General features: G+C 37.7%; 1 protein-coding gene across 16 annotated transcripts in view; it reads left to right on the top strand.

The window, feature by feature from the left end:
* HDAC9 (histone deacetylase 9) overlaps nucleotides 1-24,525 on the top strand; it is a 420,133-nt gene that overhangs the window by 291,136 nt on the left and 104,472 nt on the right. For all 16 annotated transcript variants that reach the window (XM_069860332.1, XM_069860322.1, XM_069860320.1 and 13 more), the window contains 2 exons: nucleotides 5,410-5,530; nucleotides 11,058-11,107. In XM_069860332.1, coding sequence (XP_069716433.1) covers nucleotides 5,410-5,530; nucleotides 11,058-11,107 — 171 coding nt within the window. The remainder of the gene's footprint in view (nucleotides 1-5,409; nucleotides 5,531-11,057; nucleotides 11,108-24,525) is intronic.

The raw sequence follows: 24,525 nt of genomic DNA, 5'->3' as shown, positions 1-24,525 counted from the left end.
TGTACCAGGGGTTCCTCCCTATTTTCTGAATCGATCAAGAAACCCTTATGAAAATGAACAACCTATACCTGTGCAATATTTGTTATCCATAGCAGGAAGCAAAATGTGGTTTCTAAATCATGTGCTATGAATTAACCCGTCTCACGCAGCTAAGGTCTGTGGCCCTGGAGAGACCACTGGCCAAGTGCAGAGAGAACTGTCATCTATAACTGGGCATGGGATGATGGAAGTCATACACTGGACTGATACCATGTTCACCACAGCTGATAGATTAATCTAGGTAGATTAATCTATACTTAATCTACTGCCTCATATTCCCCCCATTTTTAAAATATGACTTGAACTCATAACAAAGTTTGACTGGGGTGCTCAAAGCTGCATCTTTACTACAAAATAAAATATGCCTGGGACTGTTCTCCACCACTGCAGCCAGCTGGCACGGAATGGTCCATGTTCATACTACCAGGAATGCCGCCTGGCCCGTGCCAGTCACCAAACCGTGTCTGGGAGTTCTTCGGGACGGTGCTAGTTGCTGCTTTGCCAAAACAGTGTAAAGGACCACTGTAGTGTTTTAATAGTAGAGATGATTGCATTCCTCTGCCTGGGAATGTTTTCTGGCACTGCTTAACTTACTGCGACATACACAGACAGAAGGACTTGCTTCTCCAGACTGCATTTTGTCCTTCTAGCCATAGACGTTTGAGCTCTAGAGTTGTGCAAACAACAGTTTAGAGCATTTTTGCTAAGTTGAGAAAGTAGTTACAGCTTTCGGAATGTTTTTTTGAATCGTATCACACTTCCAATTAGATAGATTACTTCACCCATCCGCTACCCAGAAACAAAGGGCTAGACCATGCTCAGCCCTGGAGAGCCACATTTGTGATATCAGTCCCTGACTGAGTCCAGGGCAAGAGAGTGGAGTAATTTCCACCCACAGTGGACTTTTTTGTATTTCTGATATATGCATATCGGAAAAATAAAATTAAGGCACAATGGTTTTGCATTAGTTTAAAAGTTTTGTATGTGTTTACTGAAATATTCTGTGTTCATCAAATGCTGACAGATGTTGAACAGACAGCTGTCAAATGTAGCACCAGAACAGGGCACCTAAAAGATGCAAAGATTGGCATAATAACATCCATTATCTTTTTCTTTGCAATTTTCTCTCAGTAAATAGCAATGAATAGCTGCCCTACCTTTGGGACAAAAAAGAAGTGAATTATGTTTTGGTAGTGGTGTCTGCTTTCTACTTGTTCTAGGAAGAGGAAGTATTTACATAACTCCTTTGGGGCCATAATTTATGCACACGACTGACATTAGACTACACTGATCAGCACACTTTTAGAAAAGAAAAGAAGAATGTATACATGGTCACACTTTGTGCCCCCACCTCTACTTCCTGTAGGACTGTGGTCCAGCAACATTTTTCTTTTCAGCCTGGAATTTGATCTGAGTTTTGGTAGTTTTTTGGATTAGGGAAGTATTTTACACCTCCTGCTGTCCACATCTCACGGGCCAAAGTGGAGAGAAGGAAGGAATTTAAAGATTTCAAAACCTTCGAGTCTGCCAGACCACAGAGACTGAAAAAAATTCCATCCTCTGAACCTCAGTTTACCACTAAAAAAACCCAAAATGCACAAAAAAGGTAGTCTTTAAGAGCAAAAATCTTTATAGTGTTGAACACATTCAGATTAGGCACTGGAGGACCAAAACACATGAAAAGAGTAAAAACATCTCTGTGTGCATGTGTCAGCTGTAAGCTTGTAACTCCCACATAACAGAGAGTGAGCAAGCGATGTGAATGTACCTACTGGCAAAGCTTCCATGTTAACTGCATGTACTTTTAAAAACAACAGAGAATTTAACAACTAGGGGAAATCACAGAAAAGTAGAAAAAAATGCTGAAAACTTTATTTACAAATTGAATAACCTAAGGGAATTTCAGAGACACTATGTCCATACAAATAGCTGTATTAAATGCAATGGACACTTTGCAATGAAAGACCCAAGTGAGAAATATCCTTCAAGTAATGTCAACAAATCCTATTAGTTTGGAAGAGAGAAACAGGCAGTGTCACTTTTGTCTCTATGAATCTCTGACTGTGTAAGAGTTTAGTCCGCTGAAAGTCTAACCAAAATCTTCAGGTTAATAGAGGTTATCAGTGTGAAACCTTAATGGGCTATTTTAAAAAGAAGACCAGACTAGACAGTCCTCTTTGACCTTAAATTTTGTGAAAGGTGAAAGCACATAACTTTTTTGGGGAGATTAACTTTCTGATTCTAGGCTGATTTTTTTTGGAGGACTCAGGTGCAGTATTTTGCTCTCCCGAGATGTACAAAGCTGCCTGTTGATGAGGGAACTGTGTATGTCAGAGGAGAAAGCCGTACACAAATGGCCATACACATGATGAAAAGAATGATTTGCCCTCTAATAAGTACATTGTAGATGGAAGGATGTGGGATTCAAATCCCCTGAATGAAACAAACACTCTTCATAAATTCTCCTATGCTATTTCTCCTTTTCCATTGGCTTTATGCCAATTCTCTGCTTTCTACTACATTTTAGGCTTTTGATATTACCATGGCCAATGAAAATTAAGAAAGACATTTCAAAATAAAAAAAAGATGTGGATGAAAGTGTATGTGTAAAGTTACATACACGCGTATGTTATGATCTGATAATTCATGCCAGTGAGAGCCAGAAACTATTGCTTTGCATACCTGAAGTTACATGATTCCAGATTCTGGCAACAGGCTTATGACATGTGCTTTTGTAGATCATCTAAATCCTAACAGAATTGTTTAAGAACTGTTCTTAGCAATTATTACAAGTAATTATTACTATCAATTATTTTTTTCCCTGTGTAGAGCCTTAGATAGCTGGAATTTTAACGTTATTGAAAATGGCTTGACAGGCAGAGATACTGCAAATGTGGGATGAAAGTAACAATAAGTTAGGAGATGGGGATACATAAACAGCACAGATATGTGCACTGTTTATTCTTTCCTCTCACCTTTTATTATGTAAATGTGCTTGCTGATTCTCCAGGTTAGAGATAGGGATGCCATGGAAAAAAGGCAACTCTGGGCTGTGCAGCCCAGCTGTTAGCTATAATCTGAGGAGCTCACTGCTGGGAGCAGCCTGGAGTGGGGCTTCCTTTTTGGTGCTACTTGATTTCTGCATCAGACCTGTTTCTGAGCAACCTGTTTCTGTCCCAGAGAATCTGGATGGCAATACTGGGTAGTAGGTAGGCCATTGGCAAAATGTTTTGGGGAGGATATTCCCAGATCCTGCCCTGTTAGTGTAAATCTCTATGTTCCATATGATATCGCATTGCTCCCTGCTGCAAGAATAACGGCTAATTATGAGTCTTTTTATAGTTAAAGGGATATGGCATTTAACAGCACTTTAAAAAGAGCCAGACAATCAACTTTCTTAAAGAGTTTTTCTATAACTTGTAGAAAATATATGACCACACAGTGAGCATTATACTCAAGGGTCTTTGATGTGACCTTCATAAGATACTTGTTTACTTTTCTTGTACATACTTTTTAACTGTCCAAAAACCCAGCCTCTCTTCCTAGTTTTACTGCGAAGTTGATATATAGATTTTAAAGCAGCTTATTAGAACCATAGACTTTAATGAAAATAGATGAATGAATAAATGTTGCCAATCACTTCACTTGTGAAGAAAAATATTTTATCTGACCCAGAAGAACCATTATAGAGTTTACTGACTCCGTGAAATAACATAATGTGTTGATTTTGATTGTGCAACTGTGTGTTAAAAGGATGTGAGTGCACTGCTACAAATTCTCATGTGAGACTGGGAGAGGCTTGAAGAAATTAGAGATGAAAAAGGGTTTATTAAGTCATTTAGTTCTTGGATCCATTCCCTAAAATGTTTTTTTCCACTGCTCCATCCAGTCAAGTTTTAAACACTGCAAGAAATAAGGCTTCCACCGTTTCCCTGAGGGGCAGCTTGTTCCACAGTTGTCTAGATCTAACTGTTAGGACATTTTTCCTGATTAGTCAGAAAAAAATGCCACTGCTTAACTCAATATAAACTGTGCATGGTTCTTCTTATCCCCTCAAGGCAGCTCCTTTCTTCCGCATTGCACATTCTTTTCGATATTCAGAATGCTGCTTTCTTCTCCTAGTGAAAAGGTTGGTGCTAGCTGATGTGCACAGGTAGTTGATGGATATAAGAATTAAAACTTGACCTCTAAGAAAACTAGAACTGAGTAGCATTTCTGTAACAGGTTAATCAGTCTATTAAGAATAGGATGGTATATTTAGATAAGTTCTGTACCTGTCTATCTGTAGACTTTGACAGTCAGACAGATCCACAGTCTACATTGCGAGAGAGTTTGCCCCAGGTGTTCACAAGGACTAGATCTGCAAATAGAGTCCAAGGCCTTAAAACGAGGCTGCTTTCTTTCTACGTTATCCAATATCAACAGGAGTAATTATCTTGGGACCACAACATTGCTGACAGTGCTGTTCATAATGCCCAAACCTGAACAAAATATGCTTTGTGCTGCTTCATTTGCAAAGCTGTGCAGCCCCAGCATAGGCAGAGAACTAAGTATTTTTATGACAAGCTGTAACTCCAAATACATAGAAGGAACAGATCTACTGAATATGAAAATGTTAGTTCTATGTTTCTTCTTTCCTATCTGCCCTCCTTCCTAAGCTGATTAAATTTCCATGGATTTATAGAAAGACATCCCAGATTTTTTAATGCTGATTTAACTGGGGAGGGTACGGGCTGGAGGAACAACTGAACAGACAAACATTACAAAAATGTAATGAAGCGAGTCAGCATGTGTAACAAAGTGATCCTGGGATATTCAGCATATATTAAAAAAAAGTTCATAGAAATATTTCATTAAAGCATTTAAACTTTAGTTTTATTCTTCTCTTTGTCTCTCCTTTCTGGGATCATGTTCTTCCTAGCAGTGTAAATCACAGTTACCAGTAATGATGCAAAAATATTAAGCCTCCTTCAGAACACATCTGCAGCTTACAGGTGTGAATAAGCCTTTGCTCTTTAAACTAGAAGTCTTCTAACCATATTTCTTGCTTAAGAATTATTTCACCTCTTGGTTTGTCTCTCTTAATATATTGCAGAGAAGAGGTGGAATCTTTTCTTTTCGTTGTATGTGAAACCCTGTATTAAGTTAACTCTGCGAAGACTTAAGTGAAGTGTTTATGATAAACGACACATGCATTTGTTTTTCATATAGCATTACTTTAATAAACAAATCAGTGTCACATTCCTGCATGACGCAATTTCAACCCATTATTAATCATGCTAAATGTTATTTTGGACCTTTACTATTTTTTTTTTTCCCTCCCTAAATATCGTCAGTGGAATATCGTAGGCCTCTGCTGTTTTCTTTCAGCGAATTCGAGGTCGAAAAGCCAGTCTGGAGGAAATACAGCTGGTTCACTCTGAACATCATTCACTGTTGTATGGCACCAGCCCCCTGAACAGACAGAAGCTGGACCCCAGGAAACTCCTAGGTCTGTACAGGGCTCTATTCTACTGAGAACAGCGCATTCCAGCACTGTCATTAGTCATAGCTGGTGTCAGTTTAAAATACTTGGCAAGCAGTGTGACAAAAATTCATTTTTTCCAAATGTATTGCTATGTGGAAGGAGAATGTTACAATGGAAGCCAACTATAGATTAGCAAAATGCACCGGCTGGAAAGCAGCAATAGAAATTTCTCATTTGCTTCAAAAATCATTGAAGTGTTAACACTTTAGTGCTATTTGTTCTCTGCTGGAGGTCAGTGACAATTTTGAACACGGTCTTCTGTCTCCTTGTGTTTGATTTGAAAATGGCAGTTTAAGATGCACTTGCTCATCAGAATTGCTTATTTCTTGTTCTTATTTGCTTTGTTTCAATTATTTCAGCCACACTGAGTGCAGGTATCATGCTAATAAGTGAGCTTTATTCTAATGCTTTCCCATTATTGAGGATATGATATCTTTCTGAAGAAATGGATTAAAAAAACCCACATTAAAAAATTAAATAGTCCTGCAGATGTACAGAATAGCAGAGACTGACAGGATTTTCACATCGAATGTCAATGCACAATGTATGTTTTTTATAATAGAAAAGTAGGGTTAAATTGAGCTCAGCCATGAGCGTAGCATGAAGTAGATCTACTTGTCAACCTGTTACTGGGAGAGTGAAAAGAAACACACAAAAAAAGTAGTGTTTTTTGGAAACAATCAGTGAGTGAAATCCTGCCCTTTATGTCCCAGCATACTGGATGCTACACTTTCATTCTCAGCAATTTTTATAACATTTATTCTAAGATAGAGAGCTTTTCCTAAATGTAATAAACCGCCTCCCAAACAAAGTCAATAGAAATTGCTGCCACGGTTCTTATAATGCATAGCAATGATTTTGCTTTAGAAATTAACACTAAGACTTTTTTCTGTAAGGTGGACTGTTGCTTCAGTGAGTCATAAAAATCGATATGAAAACTATCTTGATCAAAATTTTATCTGAGTTTATATGTCTTCTTAGCCAAGGCAAGAGGAAAACTGAAATATATAGTATGAGACATTCTCAGGAGCTTGAATTTGCAAGATAGGAAATCCTCCCTTAAAAAAATTAAAACCCAACACAAACGTGTGTCCAAGAAAACGTTCTAAATTCCTGCAAAAGGAAAAGTTAGAAGCATTTTGATTTGAGTTCATCAACATTGTCAAAGTGTTCCATTTTGATAGAGTCAAGTATTTAATTTAAATTTTGTTGGTTTTGATTAATTTCATTTTATTTTTAACATTATTTAATATAACATACATTGATATAAAATATTGTTCCCATTTTGGAGCTCAGTGGTTGACCACTGCAAGTAGGATGCAATGTGGAGCTGGAGCTCTAAGGTGAAATAAAGGAATGGACCAAAGTATCCTCGCTATGTTTCTGCCTGTGTTTAGAGAATGAAGAAAGCATTGTTTATGCAAGCTCAGAAAACCATTTCTTTGCCCACAGTTCTTTACTTGAGACTCTTTGCCTTTTTCATTTGACACGTAGTCCAAAACATTTACTCTCTAAGATTATATAAAAGATCACACTCCCAGCACATATTCTGAGTGTATCCTTGGCTTAATGCCCTTTTCTGTCTGTTTCTAGGATGTTTTCTTGTTGCATTTCACACAGCCTCCTTCCAAGACAAGAGTCGATGAAACACGCTTCCCACATGCTTTTGTATGTGTCTGGTTTTTGGCTGAAAGCTCCAAACTTTTGGACTTCCAGACTCTTGTGTAAAGGAACTTAATTGTCACTTACATTTTTCCAAAATGTAGTGTGAGTCTTCCACCTTTCATTGTCCCCAGTTCAGTGAGGTTGAACATAACCAATCCTGACATTAAAATTATCATCTTGGTATATTATACAAATTCAAAATGATGTGTAGCAAAGGAGAAAAATTCAAAGGAAATGTTTCTGATCAAAAAATGTCATCAATAACAACACCGTCTCATAAAACTTTTCTATTTCAATGAAGTGCTTTTATTTTCTACAGAAATTGTTCCATCAAATTATGGCTTTGCATCCTAATGAAAAGGAGGACCTAAACATTCCTTTCCTAATTCTCCTACGCACCCAAAAAAGACAGAGGCATCATTTGCTCTCTGCTTGTGCTCCTGAGAAACAATTGTTCCCTGTTCCTGTTCAGAAAAGTACATCTGCTTTGTCTGAAGCTCTTTTTTTTTTTTTCTGGCTAACAATCACCTTCTGTAATTTTCAAATAGAAAAGACACAACTGAAGGAATGAAATTGAAGCACATTTAGGGCTAGAAATGTGCTACTTGACAACAAATGCTTATTTCAGTGTCCATATTCTGGTAAAAGCCCTCTATTCTGGAAGACAGCAAAGAAAAATGATTGGAAACTACTGAAATCACTGAAAATTCTGTACACAGTCACCATTTACGCATTCCTGATGGTTTCAGAGTACAAACTGTCTTAAACTCTTGGATTTATTTTCCCTGCATCACAGTCTACAAATGCAGCTAATGCAGATGATCATTCCAGTTTCTACGCTATTTCATAGTTAAGCTTTTTACTGTTCCTATTTCAGTGTGATGCATTAAGCATTGTGTTATGTTGCACCACATTGTCTTGACATGGAGGAAACCAGTATGCAGACTGTGTCACATCACTTTTCAGTTTCATGTGACAGAATACAAACTTTTAAATCTCTTTAAATAAACTTAAGGGCAGAACAGTTATCAAACAAGTCTCACAAATTTGTTCCTTTTTTCAATCTCCAACCCTAAATGAGAAAGCATTTCTAAAAATCAAGCTTCCGATGAGTAGAATTTGTAAAAATGAGAAATATACTGTCAACACACCCCTGGCTGTGAGGTAGTATTTAGAGTACAACTAAAAGATGCTTTTGCAGAGCATTTGCGCAATTGTAATTTCCAGTTAGTGACAAAATTAACACTTATCAGAAATTGCTTCATTCTTGACGCTGATAATTAAAAGAGTCAGCTTCCTCAAACTGTCTTTTCACAAGTAACACACTTATAAATTTGTTTATTTTTTTCAAAGAGAGTTTTTTGCCCATTGCTCTCCCTACTCCACACTATCAGTCCCCAATTGTTAACCTCCTAAGCAGCTTCCTTGACTTCTCCAGAGGGCTCTAACCTCAGTCTGTGATGGCTGCCTCAGCACCTAAATTGACTAACTAGCTTCTACTGCCTTTATGGGTTGAAATTTTAAAGTACAACTCTTTGATAGTTTTCTAGGTCTATCAGGAAATTGTACTGAATCTTATCTAAAAGACCTTTTTTTTTTGTAAGTGAGTTCCTGGTGACTGCAAACTCTGTCCTGATGCAAAGGAAAAAAAAATTATTTAAAATATGTCTTCTATCTTACTTGCAGTATCCCAAAACCTTTTTTATTATTATTATGGAGGCATCTTGGGATGTGGAAGTGTGTTACTGGAAAATTACTGCTATTTACCAAGTTCTTCTTGGACATCAACTCCAAATATCATGTGATATTCTTGCTTTGAACCATTTTCATGGTTTGATTTTGCTACTAATTTTTATTTATAGCAAAGACTGTTGTGAGCTCTTTTATTTTTGTGAGGCTAGCTAGGTGATGATCTCACTCTCTCCTAGCAGAACCTGTATCCAATGTTTTTTTTCATGAAATCTCTATTTTTTTCTTGTTCTGCAAAGCCTGCTATCTGCTTTTTTCTTACTATTGTGCAATAAGAAGTGAGTATCCTGGCAAGTTTCTTGATACATTGAAAAGGCTTTGTGCTTGTTTCTCCCTGGTTTAGTACAATCTGTTGATTGATTTTAGCTTCCTTCTGCACCATCTGCTTTTCTCTTTTTACTTTCTGTTTGTTGTTTTTAATAGTGTTTACCATGCACAATGTGTCTGACTGCAGGGAGATAATGGAAATTTTGTTCTCTCCTATGTCCCAACTCTGCAATGGAATTTAAGAATAAAGGTCTAGACATTCAATATTCTAAAAATGCCTTCTTTTATCTCAAATTACAGCTTCTATGTCAATTAACGTCTCCTGGCACTTTAACAGCATTATTTTTTTAGCTAGTTGTTCAAGACTTTTTTATTTTCCCCACAGTAAAAAGCAGAAAATTGCTGTTAGCATTGGTCCCTGGATCTGCTTAGCGAGTGATCTGGAAACTCCTCCTGTACCTTTACTCTGACAATCTCCTGCAGCCAACGTTTCCTTGCCTGTCTGGGGCCATTAGGACTCACAGTATGAGAATACTCCGCATAGCTGCTGCACCTGCATTTCCCCTGGTAGCTCCACAGGAGGTTTTGTTTGCCTTCTCTCACACACTGTGCAAACTGATCAAAGGCCTCTAGTCGGTTAAAAATGCATCTTGGATTTTACTCGAAGCGTAAAGTACTTTTTTTTTTGTCTCAGACCTTTCAGTCTGGTCCCTCATACTTCAAAGATGATGGCTTATAACTGTCTTTATGCATTTCATTGGCACCTGCTGAACATGAGTAACTGCAGCGTTCGCCCCTTCCATAACTATGGGTAGCTCCTCTAGGTAGCTTGAATGATTCACTATCTAACGTTTCCTCCAGATGGCAAAGTTACAAAGCTGGTTCTGTGATACAGCAGGGAAAAACCGTATGTTCCCTTCCACAGCTGCCTAAGGATCAGATTACATATTGGGATAGAATCTGCAGCAAATTCTGAGATCTTTACCCAGTTTTCATATTGTCCTTATCTAGACAGTGAGTTTAGTGGTACAAAAAAAAGAAAACATGAATGAATAAAAAGTGAGCATAAATATTAACATATAATCTACCACATTATCTAACATATGGAGCAGAGTAAGCTGGAAACTAGATTCTGAAGTTCACTAAGATTTTGTTCCCTTTAGTAGAATGTATTTACAAAGTAATACTGAAACAAATGGTATTTCATTTTATGTTTTAAAATATTAAATGAAGAGAAGAGCATTTTTTGCTTAGACAGGAAGACTAAGACTGCAATTTTCAAAAAGAGAAACGTTTTGGAGAGATGAAGTTAAGGAATTATTCATTGGTTTCATGTAAGCTTAATAAGCTTCCCTCTGTTGTCAATGAAAAGGAACTGGTACTTCTCACGGATAATTCATCCCATGTATAATTCATCCCATTGGTCATCTAGGCTGGGTAAAGGTGCCTACCTCACTCCACTGGCTGCAGAAGGAGTTGCGATGACTGGCTTAGACAAGCTGCTTACCAGCTACGGGTCTTGGCATAACTAGTCACCCTACTTCAGAGTGACTTTCTGTGGAGATTTGATCATTATACTCCTTTGAAACCACTGCTTACCAATCTTAAGATTTGTGGCAAAAGGCGCTTTAAATGTCCCATGGCTGCTTTGCTTTCTAAGTACTATTAATATTCTTTATTGTAATACGTGGTATTTTCATTGTGTAATACCAAAACTTGAATTACTGTAAGAAGTGATTACTGTTAAAGTATTTAAGTATTTTTTTGATAAATGATGCTTATTGTTTCTTTTTCTTTCTTTAATATATAGGAAATGTGACTCAAAAACTCTTTTCATTGTTGCCTTGTGGGGGACTTGGGGTAAGTAGATGCTCATTTTTTCACAAGAGGAGCAACACACAACATATGTAATCATTCATGAATTCTTTAGTATTGTATTATCTGTTCAAAGTCTTCAGAAGCTGATGAAAAATGTGGAGATGAAACCTCAGCCAATATCCTACTGTGTTTTCAAAGATACAGGAGACAGTACTTTACAATAAGTCTATGGAACAGTTAGTTAGGAGCATATCTTGTGATAATATGTACATTTCTTCATTGTTCCACTTCAGGCTTTTCACATGAGCTCTGTTTTTGAGGAAAGTAACACGGGTGAAATTGTTATCGCAGAATGAGCTTTGGAGAAGCTATTTTTTATACTTTTGAAAAGTAAACATAGCTTCACTTTTCTCAGAAAGGACAAAAAATTACCAGAGCTAACATTTAGTATGAGAAGTGCTCACTAGCTGCTAGCTAATAACCTTGCTGTTGTTAAACCAATAAATTATATGAGCGTCTTTTATGTCATGTTTTGAAATAGATTCATTCTGAAATACAAGCTTGTGAGTATTAGGACATAGACAAAAGTCTGCAGACAAAAATCTGTTTCAACACTGAATAAAGAATTAAGCAAAATTACTGAAAAATAGGTAGAATGGAGGATTTCCACTGATACTGGTATCACACTCCTGTTAAATTCAGGGGGAGAAAATACCTGAGAGCAATACTTTCTCACTTATAAGACTTTTTCACACAAAAGTATTCTACATTCCTGGTCCAGGTGGGTCTATTATTTACTGCTGTCAACAATAACAAAATGAAATAATGCTATTACTAGATACTGAGGTGCTGCATGGATGACACACATATATGTGTATATATATATTTTAGTTCCCTTTCACTGTGCCTGAGTATGCCACAATCTCTGGAGATCAACTTCCAATGTAACCTTCTAATGTTTTATTTATATTTTATACTTCACAATGGATAATTTCCATACCATACTAGTTTTGCTGATGGTGGAATTTTTTATGAGGTACCTGGCAGAAGAAATATTAATTCTGTAAGTTTTTAGCACATGAAGAAGAATATTTCCATTTTAGCTTTCAGCATTTAGTAATTTTTGAGGATTTCAAACTATGGGTTAAGGAACAAAGAATCAGGAAGTGGTAATTGGTTCAGCTCCTCCACTGTGGACTCAGCTTGCTGAGAATTCTGCCTAATATTTGGGACTTGGTGACTAGCAGCTTGCTCATTTTGAAACTTGGGGGCTCTTCTTTATGTGGATCCGCGGACATTACACATTGACGTGTAGACATGTCCATCCACATGCACCTCTGTGCACTACTGTGTGCACATACACACACACACACAGATGTATGTACACATTTCTGTATTAAAAAAGCTATTTTTTTTGCACTGTTGTTGCAGTTATTCAGAAAATCAGAGAAAACTGAACAAGAGATGAATAACATTGAGAAATAGTGTTGTTCAGGCTATTGACTAAAGAGGAGCTGATGTAAGATTCCTTAACAAATCTTTTTGAAGGCTTTGAAAAGTAAATAGGGATTCGGTATGCTTTGAGAATTAAAGTATAAGATTTTTCTTTGAAAAATGTTGTTTGAAAGTATGTTGTCCATTCTAAAGCTAACACAAGTCAGAAATGCTCAGTATAACTTCTTTACTTTAAGCACTTAAATTTTCCTACACTTTTTTGAGGCTGTTTGCTTTCTTTCTTATATCATAGAATCGTTAGGTTGCAAAAGACCTTAGAGATCATTGACTCCAACCATACCTGTCTACTACTGAATCATGTCCCCAAGCACCTCATCTACCTGCCTTTTAAACACTTCCAGGGATGGTGACTCAATCACCTCCTTGGGCAGCCTGTTCCAGTGCTTGATAACCCCTTCTGTGAAGAAATTTTTCTTAATGGCTTGAGGCCATTCCCTCTTGTCCTGTCCCCTGTCACTTGGGAGAAGAGCCCAGCTCCCTCCTCTCCAAACTCCTTTCAGGTAGTTGCAGAGAGCAATGAGGTCTCCCCTCAGCCTCCTCTTCTCCAGGCTAAACAACCCCAGTTCCCTCAGCTGCTCCTCGTAAGACTTGTTCTCCAGCCCCTTCAACAGTTCCGTTGCTCTTCTCTGGACTCGCTCCAGGACCTCAATGTCTTTCTTACAGTGAGGGGCCCAGAACTGAACACAGTATTTGAGATGCAGCCTCATCAGTGCTGGGTTCAGGGGCAGAATCACTTCCCCGGTCCTGCTGGCCACGCTGTTACTGAAACAAGCCAAGATGCCATTGGCCTTCTTGGCCACCTGGGCCACTGCTGGCTCATGTTCAGTCGCTGTCGACCAGCACCCCCAGATCTTTCTCTGCCCTGCAGCTTTCAAGCCATTTTTCCCCAAGCCTGTAGCGCTGCATGTGGTTGTTGTATCCCAAGTGCAGGACTCTGCACTTGGCCTTGTTAAACCGCATTTAAAATCATGGAAATTGGATTAAATAATATGATGTAGAAATGGATCTTTTATTTATTTTTTTCTAGTTGGTTTCCCCTTCTGCATATTATTGTCAGCCTTGCTGTGAGGCTCTTTTAAAGGAATGGGTTATGACCTTTTTCAAGGTAAATAATCAGATTAGGAGCTCTCTTTCAGTGATATTTAACTGCGTATTGGTTAAGATGAGCTCTGGGAAAGGGAGCTGCTTCAACCTATGTGCAAAGCAATTCTTAAGTTTACTTTCAAAAATGATGATGAAAAGAAAGGAGTAGCATTGCTAATTAGTAGCTTTCAACTTTGTTGAAGGTTATGAATCAGTAATCAATGTAAAACAGTTAATTTCTGCAAAGATTTTAAAGACGAATGGAAGAATATATTTTTTTAATTTTTGTTCTCATTTATTTGCTTTCTTGCTTGCCTGCTTAATTGTTTGCTAAAGAACACAGTGAGAAAATATTAAGAAAAAAACCCCAACTTCCATTCTTGCAGGAGACTTTATTGCTGCCTCTTAAATAATGATTTTCAGAGCTCTTTGATATTATTGTCTTCTAACCATAAAGGGACCTTGTTGGCTGTTATTATGCAGCTATGCTATTATTAAATAGATTAGTGGTTAGACTACTCACACAAGGGATGGGAAACGCTCATTTCTCTCTGCTGCCAGGCTGGTTTTAATATTAAGAGACCCATCTCTTAGTGGGTGTTGTTACCACTGAGGATATCATAGATGGTTTCTGGTTGGGGACCTTCACACCATGCGCTGAAGATGTGCCATTGTAAGAAAGAGCATTGGGTCAGTGAGACAGAGCATTAGTAGGACAAAGCCCATGTATCTAAAGCTGTGATCTACTCATCAACCATTTATAAACAATGTGAAGTCCTAGCTCTGAGCCCCTGCCCAACAAACAGCTTATACATCTCACACTGGACAAAATAGAAGCTGCTTTTGTAGCAAGGACCAGAACCTAGGACTTCACAGGCACTGAAGTCATAATCAGCTGATGGGCTATAAAGACTATATTAGCATAAATTTGGGGCGGTATGCATTGTTCACAAACAACTTAAAGCTTTAACTCTAACTCTGGATTATACTATAATATAGATTTTGTTGTTATCTCTGTCCTAACAGTACTGATAAACTGCAGTCAAGATCAGGATCCTCTTCTTTGGAGAGTACTATAGCTACAGCACAAAAAGGTTCTCTCAAAAACTTCAAAAAGCAAACAAAAGGCAGTGTCCAAAACTAATATTTTCTGATCCTGTTCCATCATTGTACTAAATATTTTGTAGTAGTGCAAAATGCATGTAGAGCTACCATTAACTCATTTTGAAACATTTTTCATCCATATGAATTTCCTTACAAGTAGGGACTGATTATGTCAGGGTCATTAGTGAAATTAGCTTGATATATATCAGGCAATAAACTTAAATAAACTTAAATTTAAGCAATAAACTTTATAGTTTTGTATGAAACCATGTAAGTAATAATTAGCTCTCTTATCTAAGGGCATGAAGCTGTTTCATACTGACAGCCAAACTGAACAGGCCTCACAGAAAGAGAGAAAAGAAAAGTTGTCTAAATCTAACCTCATAAATTTGCCTATAGCAGATTTTCTTTCAATGATGGTTGATTTTTCATCAGAGGACTATGCAGGGTTGTAAGCATACCATCCACTGGAGTATGGGACCTCCCTTTAGCAGTAATGCTTCTTACTCATTTTTCAAGCTTAACATTGTTCCAGAACCAACTGTTGTTAAAGAATTCTAAGACCAGGGGGATGAAATTCCTTGTGTTGGAGAGAGACTAGCAGTTCTACAGCCAGTAGATTTAATAAGAAGAGATGGTTTCTTGCATCTGGTCAGAGGTTTGGAATGTGAAAGGTGTTCCAGGAAAGGTGCATAGATTGCAGGTGAAATGGCCAAATGGAGAGAACAATTACAAATAACTTTTTGGTTCTGTGGATTATCAGACCATTCCACAATTTTTAATCTGTAAAGGCCACTAGAGTTACAAATGATCATTTGATCAATGCATCCTTCTACTGCAATTCCTTCCCTTCCATTGTGCTATGAGAATGACAGTAAAAGAAGCAGAAATATACTTTTAATGGGAGTAAATTTCATCTCCATGCCTCAATCTGTCACTAAAAATAGTGATTTTTTTTTTTTCCTGCCTGTTTGACCTGCTGCTGTGTGAAGAAATCTTGAAGTCATTTCTCAGCCATATTTTTTCGGTCTAGTTGATAGGCAAAAAAACCCACAAAAGCAAAGAAGAGCAGGCTTTCATGATAATGTCATCATCGGCTCCCAGCTTCAAACACTTCTGCGGCTTTTGAATTGTCATTTATAACTTGGAACTGAACCGACCCATAATTCCCTTGATGCATTTAGAGAAATTGATAACAGACTGCTTCTTTTATGGCTCAGAGGAGGCAACTCCAATCACATCACTATTGGCAGTCAATATTATTTTCTGACATGGTTGTAAAAGTATAAAGGGGCTTATGGCATTTGTTTAGATGAGGAATGGGCTTTCAAGCTGTTCTGGGTTTTATGGGTCCAGATTACTGAGAAGCAAAGGGAATATGATGTTTGCAAACAGGATATGATTTTATTTAAGTTTGGGTTTCATGCGATGTTCCTTTGGGATCGTCCTGCAGACAGAAGAGAATTTCACTTTTATCATATGAATTTGGGCAGTTATCCAATCCTTCCCTCCCCCCATCCTCAAAAGACACTGCCCCATACCTGTAATGTGTAAAGTCAGGTCTTTAAATTACAAGAGGAGGAGCTGGGGGATATCACCACCCTACCAGAAAACAGATTGTTGCAGAATAAACGTTTAGTGAGCTGAACAGTGTGGTTCATGAGCTGAATATTGAGTCATCTGAATGGCTAAGAATGTCCTTTACATGTTACAGAAAATCTGTTGCATTTCCTCTAATTTTACTGTTAAGACGGTAAAACAGAGATGAGGTTTATGGCTGGGATAAGCTGGTCTTGTTTCATTAACTGCTGATCTTGTTTCATTAACTGAAATGTAGCTTAGATCTTTCATTTCAGAAAATAATTTGCTCTGTAACTACCAAGAAGATAAATGTAAGCCTATAAAATCTCTCTACATTTCTACAAAATTTACAAAATACTATTATTTTCTGAATGTTGAATTTCTTCCTGGCATTCTTTGCTGTTGTAGCTGGACGGTACTACTTTTTGTCTGACCACACAGGAAGAAAAGCAGTAAGAAAGGCAAGATTTCACTAGTGTACAACTTTAGTAAGTCATCCAGGCAACAAATTGTTGTCTGTTTCTTCTCATTCTTTCCTTGATCTTCTCAGTCTGGGCTCAGGGAGAATTTTCAGCCTTTACATGTTATTACTCTCCATTCCTCTTATTTGCATAAGAGGTAATGGTACCAACCAGATTTTATTACCATGGTAAAATAGTGTAAAAATTAAGAAAATATTGGCAATGGCATGTTCTTGTAGCAGATTTTAGGCTCCAGGCTGTTTAGGGGTCTCTCCTTATATCTGCATCCAAATCTGTCTGTAAAGAAGTAATTCTCCCTGTGGTTTGGGCACTCAAATTGAACTTCACCTCCACACAGGTGTTACAATTAACTTCTGTCCTTTCCCTGCACCCCAGGCTGTTCCAAAATAGGTATAGTCATTTCACAATATAAACCAAAAATATGTTCGATTCCTTATTTGGGGAAAGCAATCTGTTATTCCTAGAAGCTTAGCTACTCCAGATGATGTCTTCCATTGTGAAATCATTAATATACCATGCTGCAATCATATTCACTTATTAATTTAAGCTACTTGTCTAAGAGGCCTTATTAACCTGCTGAAGTTTTCCACTTATAACATTTTGGAGCAAGCTGCCGAAGACTTCTTGGAATAAAGGACTTTACCATCTAAGTCTCTTTGGCAGTTACACCATCTCTAAAGAAATTCCAAGATTTAGTCAAAACAACTTCAGAGGCACATTATACTTTAATGTATGTAATTTGCATGATTATTTAGGACTCAGAGTTAGGCATTGTTAACTGCATGATGTTTTTCTGCAGAAGTCATGAAAGTACCTGGTCAAAAAGGTCATCCTGCTACCACCCCAAGGCACAACTCAAGGGTTTGAATGCTCTGTCATTTAGTGTAGTTTCAGATAAACTTCTTTAGGCTATCCACAGGATGAGGCAATGAGGGCTTAGTATACTCCCAGCTGCTCTGGTGAACACACTTTTTATAGAATCATAGAACCACCAGGTTGGAAAAGACCCATCGGATCATTGAGTCCAACCATTCCTATCAATTGTGTTGTACTTCCAGCAGATATCTGGAAGATTGAAGTCTCCCACGAGAACAAGAGGCATCGATCTAGAGACTAACCTCAGCTGTTTAAAGAAGAGCTTATCAGCTGCTTCTTGGCTGGGTGGTCTGTAACAGACTCCCATCACAAAATCTACCTTCTTATGGGCTCCTCTGATTTTAACCCACAGGCACTCGATCTCCTCATTGCCACAATCCAGCTCAACGGTGTCCAAGTCCTCCCTTACAAAGAGGGCTACCCCGCCTCCTCTCCTACCCTTCCTGTCCCACCTGAAGAGTTTGTACCCCACCATAGCTGTACTTCAGTTATACGAGTCATCCCACCACGTTTCCGTGATGGCAACGACGTCATGGCCTCCTTGCCCTATGACAGCTTCCAGCTCTTCCTTCTTATTCCCCATGCTGTGTGCATTGGTGTAAATGCTCTTCAGCTGGGCTGCTAAACCTTCAGCCCTCATAGAGGGAATAGAGTTTATTTCCAATTGACTGGTCATTGGAGTAGCTAAAGCCAGAGTGCCAGTTTTAGGTGGTATAGTCCATCAGTTTTAGCAATTCATGATAGCCAGCTGTTTCAGTGGACTCTATTTTGTAGAAAGGGACCAACTGACATTACACTTTCGTCAAGCTTTTATACACAGAGAACTGTAGACTTGCTGGCTGACAAGCTCACCACTACCTTGAGCAGGTAAACTACAGAAGAAATAGGAAAGCAAGGGAATACCTGCACACTTACTTGCTTTCAGTTCAGAACAACAGTTCCCTGAAGACTCATTTGTCCAGCTTTGTGTATGTAATTTTAGACAAACTACTGAAACCGCCAAAGCTGGACCCTAGCCACCCTTGCTTGTCTATATAACCACTAGCCATGTGCATCACTAGACCTAAGATCAGAACTGATTGCAATTGCTTGACAACTTTCATCTACAGGGACTTGAAGGCACCAGAAAAGGACAGGAAGCTCAGAAGTGGTAATCTGCCAACTTTTCATGTAGAGAATTTGGTCCCTCAGATAATCTTTTTTTCCCTTTGCAATAGAAGACATTTTTGTCTTGGTACTACACCAGATCCAAATTATAAACAAAGATACAGCGCATGGAACACAGAAAATTATTGTGAAGTTAATGAACTACCATAAAGTCAAACCTTTAAATGTCCAACCTAGTTTTCTGCATTTTCTAAAAACTGTTGTGTCACCGAAGGCCAGTATTATGCAAAGAAGCCTTCTTATTTGCCAGAATATTGAATATCTTTTACATATACACATACGTTAAAAGTAAATAGTGGAATAGTACCATATACAATTTACTACTAACTTTCCTCAGACTTAATCACGCATATACACATATGGATTTGATGGTAATTCTGTAGCTAAAGCAGAATTCAGATTTGTGCTTTAAAAATACAGTGTGTGTTTATTGACAGAATTTAACTCCCAAGATGGACAGGGAAGCTATCTGAAGAGGGAGTTCATGTGTTACTTGCCTGAAGAGGCACCAGGTTCTACCACAGTTCCATAGTGGCCTCTAACATAAAGATCATCTCCATCCAAGAATAAAGCTGAAATGTTTTGTACTCCTAAAATGTGTTCAGTAGCAAATGATCAAACATTTAAAAAATAAGGCTTGAATTCTGCACATGAAATTTGAATTTTCTGTAAATGTGTGCATTACAACCAACTGCACATTTTTCTGTCGATTTGACCATGAACTCCTGCAAACTTCATGATCAAACATAAGAAGGTAGTTGCACAAGCATTTTCACACACTAATCCAATAAATACTAAAACAAACGTCAAGTTAAATTAATAGAGTACTCAGGGCTGGGTCTGAAAGTGCAGTAACACTTTTACAAGCATCTGGTGATACATGCCACATATCTGCGACTTGAATCTGGGCCTAAGTGTTTTATTTATGAGTTTATTCTAAAAACAAGTTCTAATCCATGTCTAATCCATGCTATCCTTCCTCCATTCCTCCTACCCCCCTACCAATGATCCACACATGACTGTTTCACTAAGGAAGGTTTTGAGATCCTTTAGGGTGTCTAATGTAAGCTTTATGAGATTCAGAGATTCTTAATGCCTGTAATAAAAGTTAATTTAAGAGGCTAATTGAATCAAACTATTTCTTCTGAAGGTATTATTCTATTCAGGCTTCAGCCTGAATTAGCCTGATACTTTTCTGATATTTATGTTACATACAAAACTATTTGGTTTTTCATACAGACCTTACATATTTACTTGCTTTTTTACAAACCTTAGAGTGACCTCAGTTTGTAAAGAGGTAGGGGTGCAGCATTATTTTGGCTGACTGCTGGCTGAATACTACTACCATCCATAACTCTGATAAGCATTCAATCATTAATTTTTACTTAGATGTTTTTCTCTGAGAATTTTCTGAAAATTTGCTTTGATTTATAATAATTTACAAATCAGATCACTGTCGGCAGTTAAAACTTGAGAGATATTAAATACTCTTCATACAGTGTGTACATGTACTGTCCACATTCCTTGTTCTTGACCTGAACGAGGCTTTTGGGTTAAGAATCAATAGGCTTTAAAATTATTCTCAGAATTCCATTTCCATTAATGTTATTGCTGATAAATTCTTCTACAGGAATTATTCAAACACAAAAGAGAAGCCAATGCAAGCCTAAGTAAATTATTTAAGCAATGATTTGTTCATTTGAACTAGTCCACACAGCAGAGCCTAAACACTGCACCCCCTTCAGTATTTATTTTTAAACCACACTGGTAGGCAAGAAAGCATGAAAAGCTCATAAACCAGGTACTCTTTATGGAAGGCATTTTAGGTGAAAATTACTTTGATAAAATGAATGTTTGATACAGCTGTAAAATAGCAGTAAAAATAAAGGAAGCTCACTTTACATATTTTTCCTAGAGTAGCCTGCTTTTACACGCTTCCTGTATGTGGGATTTATGGAAGAGGCATCAGCCATGCAACCTTTTTCTGCTTTGTTCCTTAACGAGAGATGTGGCTGACAGGCCATTCATTAGATGTTGTTCCTTGGAGATGATGTGCACACCTTCGCTTCTTTAGTCATGGTGAGATGAAACAGCAGCTAAGAAGCACGTTGAGGACCTTTTGCTTCTTAGTCGAAGTCACAGAGGTGATGAATGACCATGAGGGCATCTGTAGGAGTGGGAAGCGAGAGCTGTGAGCGTGGCACCTGGTAAGTTGCGTTGCTATGGTCAGGAGCAAAGTACTCCAGGCTTATGTGTTAGTATTTGCTGGCACCAGTTTTCTCCCAGAATGACAGACTCCTTGCGGGAAGTGGTAGCAGAATGCCACACGCAACTTTTAGAGGCTGCAACATTTCAGGAAAGTATTTAATTTCTATTTCCATGCCAGTGAACTGAAAAAAACACAGTGATGAAAACATATTTGCTCTGGCTTAAGTAGAAGAGTGTGAGACTCTGAATGCTTTTAGAGCTAAAGCACAGGAATTTGCTCTGCAGTGCACAAGTTTTATTAAATTGCAGTATTACTGAGGAGGTCTGTACTCTCCTCTATTACTTCTCATGGATCTCTTAATCAGTTTGTTTACTGCGTACAGCTACACTGCTGTTAGCTGGCTAGATTTTATTTATTTCTCAGTTTTATAACCATTTAACTCAAAGGACAGTATCTTCTAAATCTAGTAATTTTTCCAGATATGTGTTGAAATGTTCTGCTTTTTAAAGAAAGGGCAAAGAATCATTTTAAACTACTGTAAAGTACTTCTACTTTTTAGCTTGTTGTTTAGGATATTGGACATAGAATACAGTCACTGCTACAAAAGGATCATCACAGGTCAAAATTTCCATGAACAGAAAGATGACAGATTACATTTTTGAGCTATTATCAGATAATTCATAGTAAAGCATCTCTGCTAGGAACATATGGTAACTCTAGGAGGACTGGTTTTTATTTTTATGATGGCAACAATTGTGCAGAGAATCCAGAACAGGATAAGCAATTAAGTATATTTTAAATTCCTTTTACGAGTGCAATCAGAATTCCACTGTGGAAGCTGGATTTATGTTAAATCACAAATTGTGTGTATGTGTGTGTGTGAGAGAGAGAAAGGGCAAGCTCGAGAATGCTTTGTCAGAATCCATCCCATTGCAGATGCTTGGGCTCTCTTTTATACTATCACATAGCTATCAAAAGATGTGTTTTTAAGGCACATTCAGAGTCTAAAGTAATTATTTAAGAAAGAGAAATAATGCACACAGGTGAATACACCATGCAAGGTGTGAAAAATGAAATCATGTTTCAGACTGTGAGAAGCATCTCTGGTCAGAATACCTGTGATCCAGTGGCCAGTAATCAGATTCCAAGAGGAATAAGAACTGAAACAGAGGATGAATGAAGAGGTCTTTAGCAAGGGAAGGGATAGAGAAAACAAAAGGCAATTATAAGTGTATTTTAAAAATTTAGATTTATTCTTCATGGCACCTTTTTCCTCTCTGAGGTAGGTTCTAGACAGATGTAAATAGCAGGACAAGTAACATTTCCATTTTCAGCAACTATGGTGATTTCAGACAGGTCTTTAAATAAACAATCTGTCTCTCAGATGTTTTTCCATATCATTCCTCTCCACCTTCACATGTATGTGCAACAGCCTAAGCATGGTGTAAGGAGCCAGTAACTTTCAAACCTTATAGTTAGATTTCCTTAATAAATAATATTCTGGCCATGAGGCTGAATTATCTCTACTGGCAGGAGACTTTTTCCTTAGCTTATTTTCAGTATGCTTAAAGTCTTCATGGTGAAAGTCAAGTTTTCACACGGATTTTTCTTGCAGGAAGCATTTGTATCAGGTTCTTTTTGTAGTTCAAAGCAGAGAATTCCTGCATACAGGGCTTGGAAACATTAGTTGCATTCAGTCAGGAAAAGTTACCTACATTTCTTTTCACTTAAGTCATTTCTTTCCTCTTTAATGCCTCCACATCCACTTCAGGGACAGGTAGCTTAATTTCTATCATCTGTAGCTTTACAGAGCATTAGCTTTGCTACACATGCCAATGATTGAGCTATACTAGATGTGCTTGAAAAAGCCTACAACCTACAGTGCTCATTCAGGAAACTTGGAGTGAAGTAAATCCATATGTGTGTTAGAATGTCAGTGTTCAGCTAGGGCTTGTGGTTTTTTGCTCTTGGTGCTATCGTGGACAATCCTTCTTTGAAGAGCTGCAGCAGTGATAAGATTTTTGATAACAAATTCTGTACTATGCTATAGCTTAACACCAACATTTTGATGCTTTTAAAAATTGTTCTTTTTCATTTGCTTAGACATTCATAACATTTTCTTACCCTGATAATTTTTTTAAAGGACTCAAATGAAAATAATGCATACAATTAAGCAGAAAAGGGGGGGGGGAGAATGTGTTAATATTCTCTGAATTTTGTTTAACAGTTTCAAAAAATATCCTAATCAAGATAGGTGGTTTATTGAATTTTTTGACTGTTTCACAAAACACTTGCAGAACAAAAATAACCTGTGATAAAATTCCAACCAAATTTTTCATTGACTGTGATTCAGAAAGCATCATATTTGTCACAAATTCATACATACTCAGCATTTGTATAGATTGTCAGATGTAGGGATATATCCATGAATTAGAACCAGAAACCAGTGTCTAATCCATTCCTTTAACTTTCATAAAATTGAAACTCACATGAATAAAGAGTGTTATATAGTAGGATTTTACGTAGCTGCATTTCATACGCAACATGACAACTGGGCCAGCCATTCGTATCACTGTATTTCAACAGCAACATACAAAGTAAACACGTAGTAACACTAAAAGAAAATATCTTTTTAAACACCTGAAACACTGAAGGCAATACATAACACTGATAGAGATGTAAAATGGAGTGGGATGACATTCTCCAGCGATTACAGTTAAAGCGTTGGCTGTAGGATGGAAGTTTTTCTAGGCTGCTCATCATGAGACTTTCCTCAGACCTCTAAATTTATAATACTATGCATTTCAGGGTAATTATTCGTATGTTCATGTTAACTTTCTTTAATTATAACTGTGCGCTTAAGTGTGCAGCTTCAGTTAGCTACCTCTGGCTTTGAGAATTTATTATTTGTTGCATATAATTAACAAATCAGCGAGAACATCCTGAATTTCTAGTGCACATTTAAGTAGTTATTTTTGAAAATTCCCCAGGAAATACTGTTTTGTTTCCTCATTGCCCATTTTTACTTCCAGTACAGGTAAAATTAGGCAGCAGTCATTCAATTGGTCTGAAGGAAAATTTTCAGTGGAAGATATGTGGTCTTAATTGTCCTGGTTCAATCTCCTCACACTTAGTTGAAAGCAGAAAATGGTAAATGCTATATCCTGGCCAATACTCAGTGTTTGGTGGTTGGAGAGACGGCCGTCTCATGTGTCAGAGCAGACAACTGTCTTGAAGGGTGGGTACTCTCAAGCTGTGGTTACAATTTTAACTTAATCGGCCTTCCTGGAAATGAATCATAGTCCCTTTGAGGATGCAGGCTCCTACTCGTGCCCTGGTGTACAGAGCAGCTGTCATTGAATCATTTTCATCAGCCACTCCTTCATTTTAACCTTAATTTGCTAGCAATAAAAATGATAAGAAAGCACTCCCTTCCAGCCCTC

Source organism: Phaenicophaeus curvirostris, chromosome 6 (genome assembly GCF_032191515.1).
Source record: "Phaenicophaeus curvirostris isolate KB17595 chromosome 6, BPBGC_Pcur_1.0, whole genome shotgun sequence".
NCBI lineage: Eukaryota > Metazoa > Chordata > Aves > Cuculiformes > Cuculidae > Phaenicophaeus > Phaenicophaeus curvirostris.
This window is presented reverse-complemented; position numbering and strand designations above follow the sequence as displayed.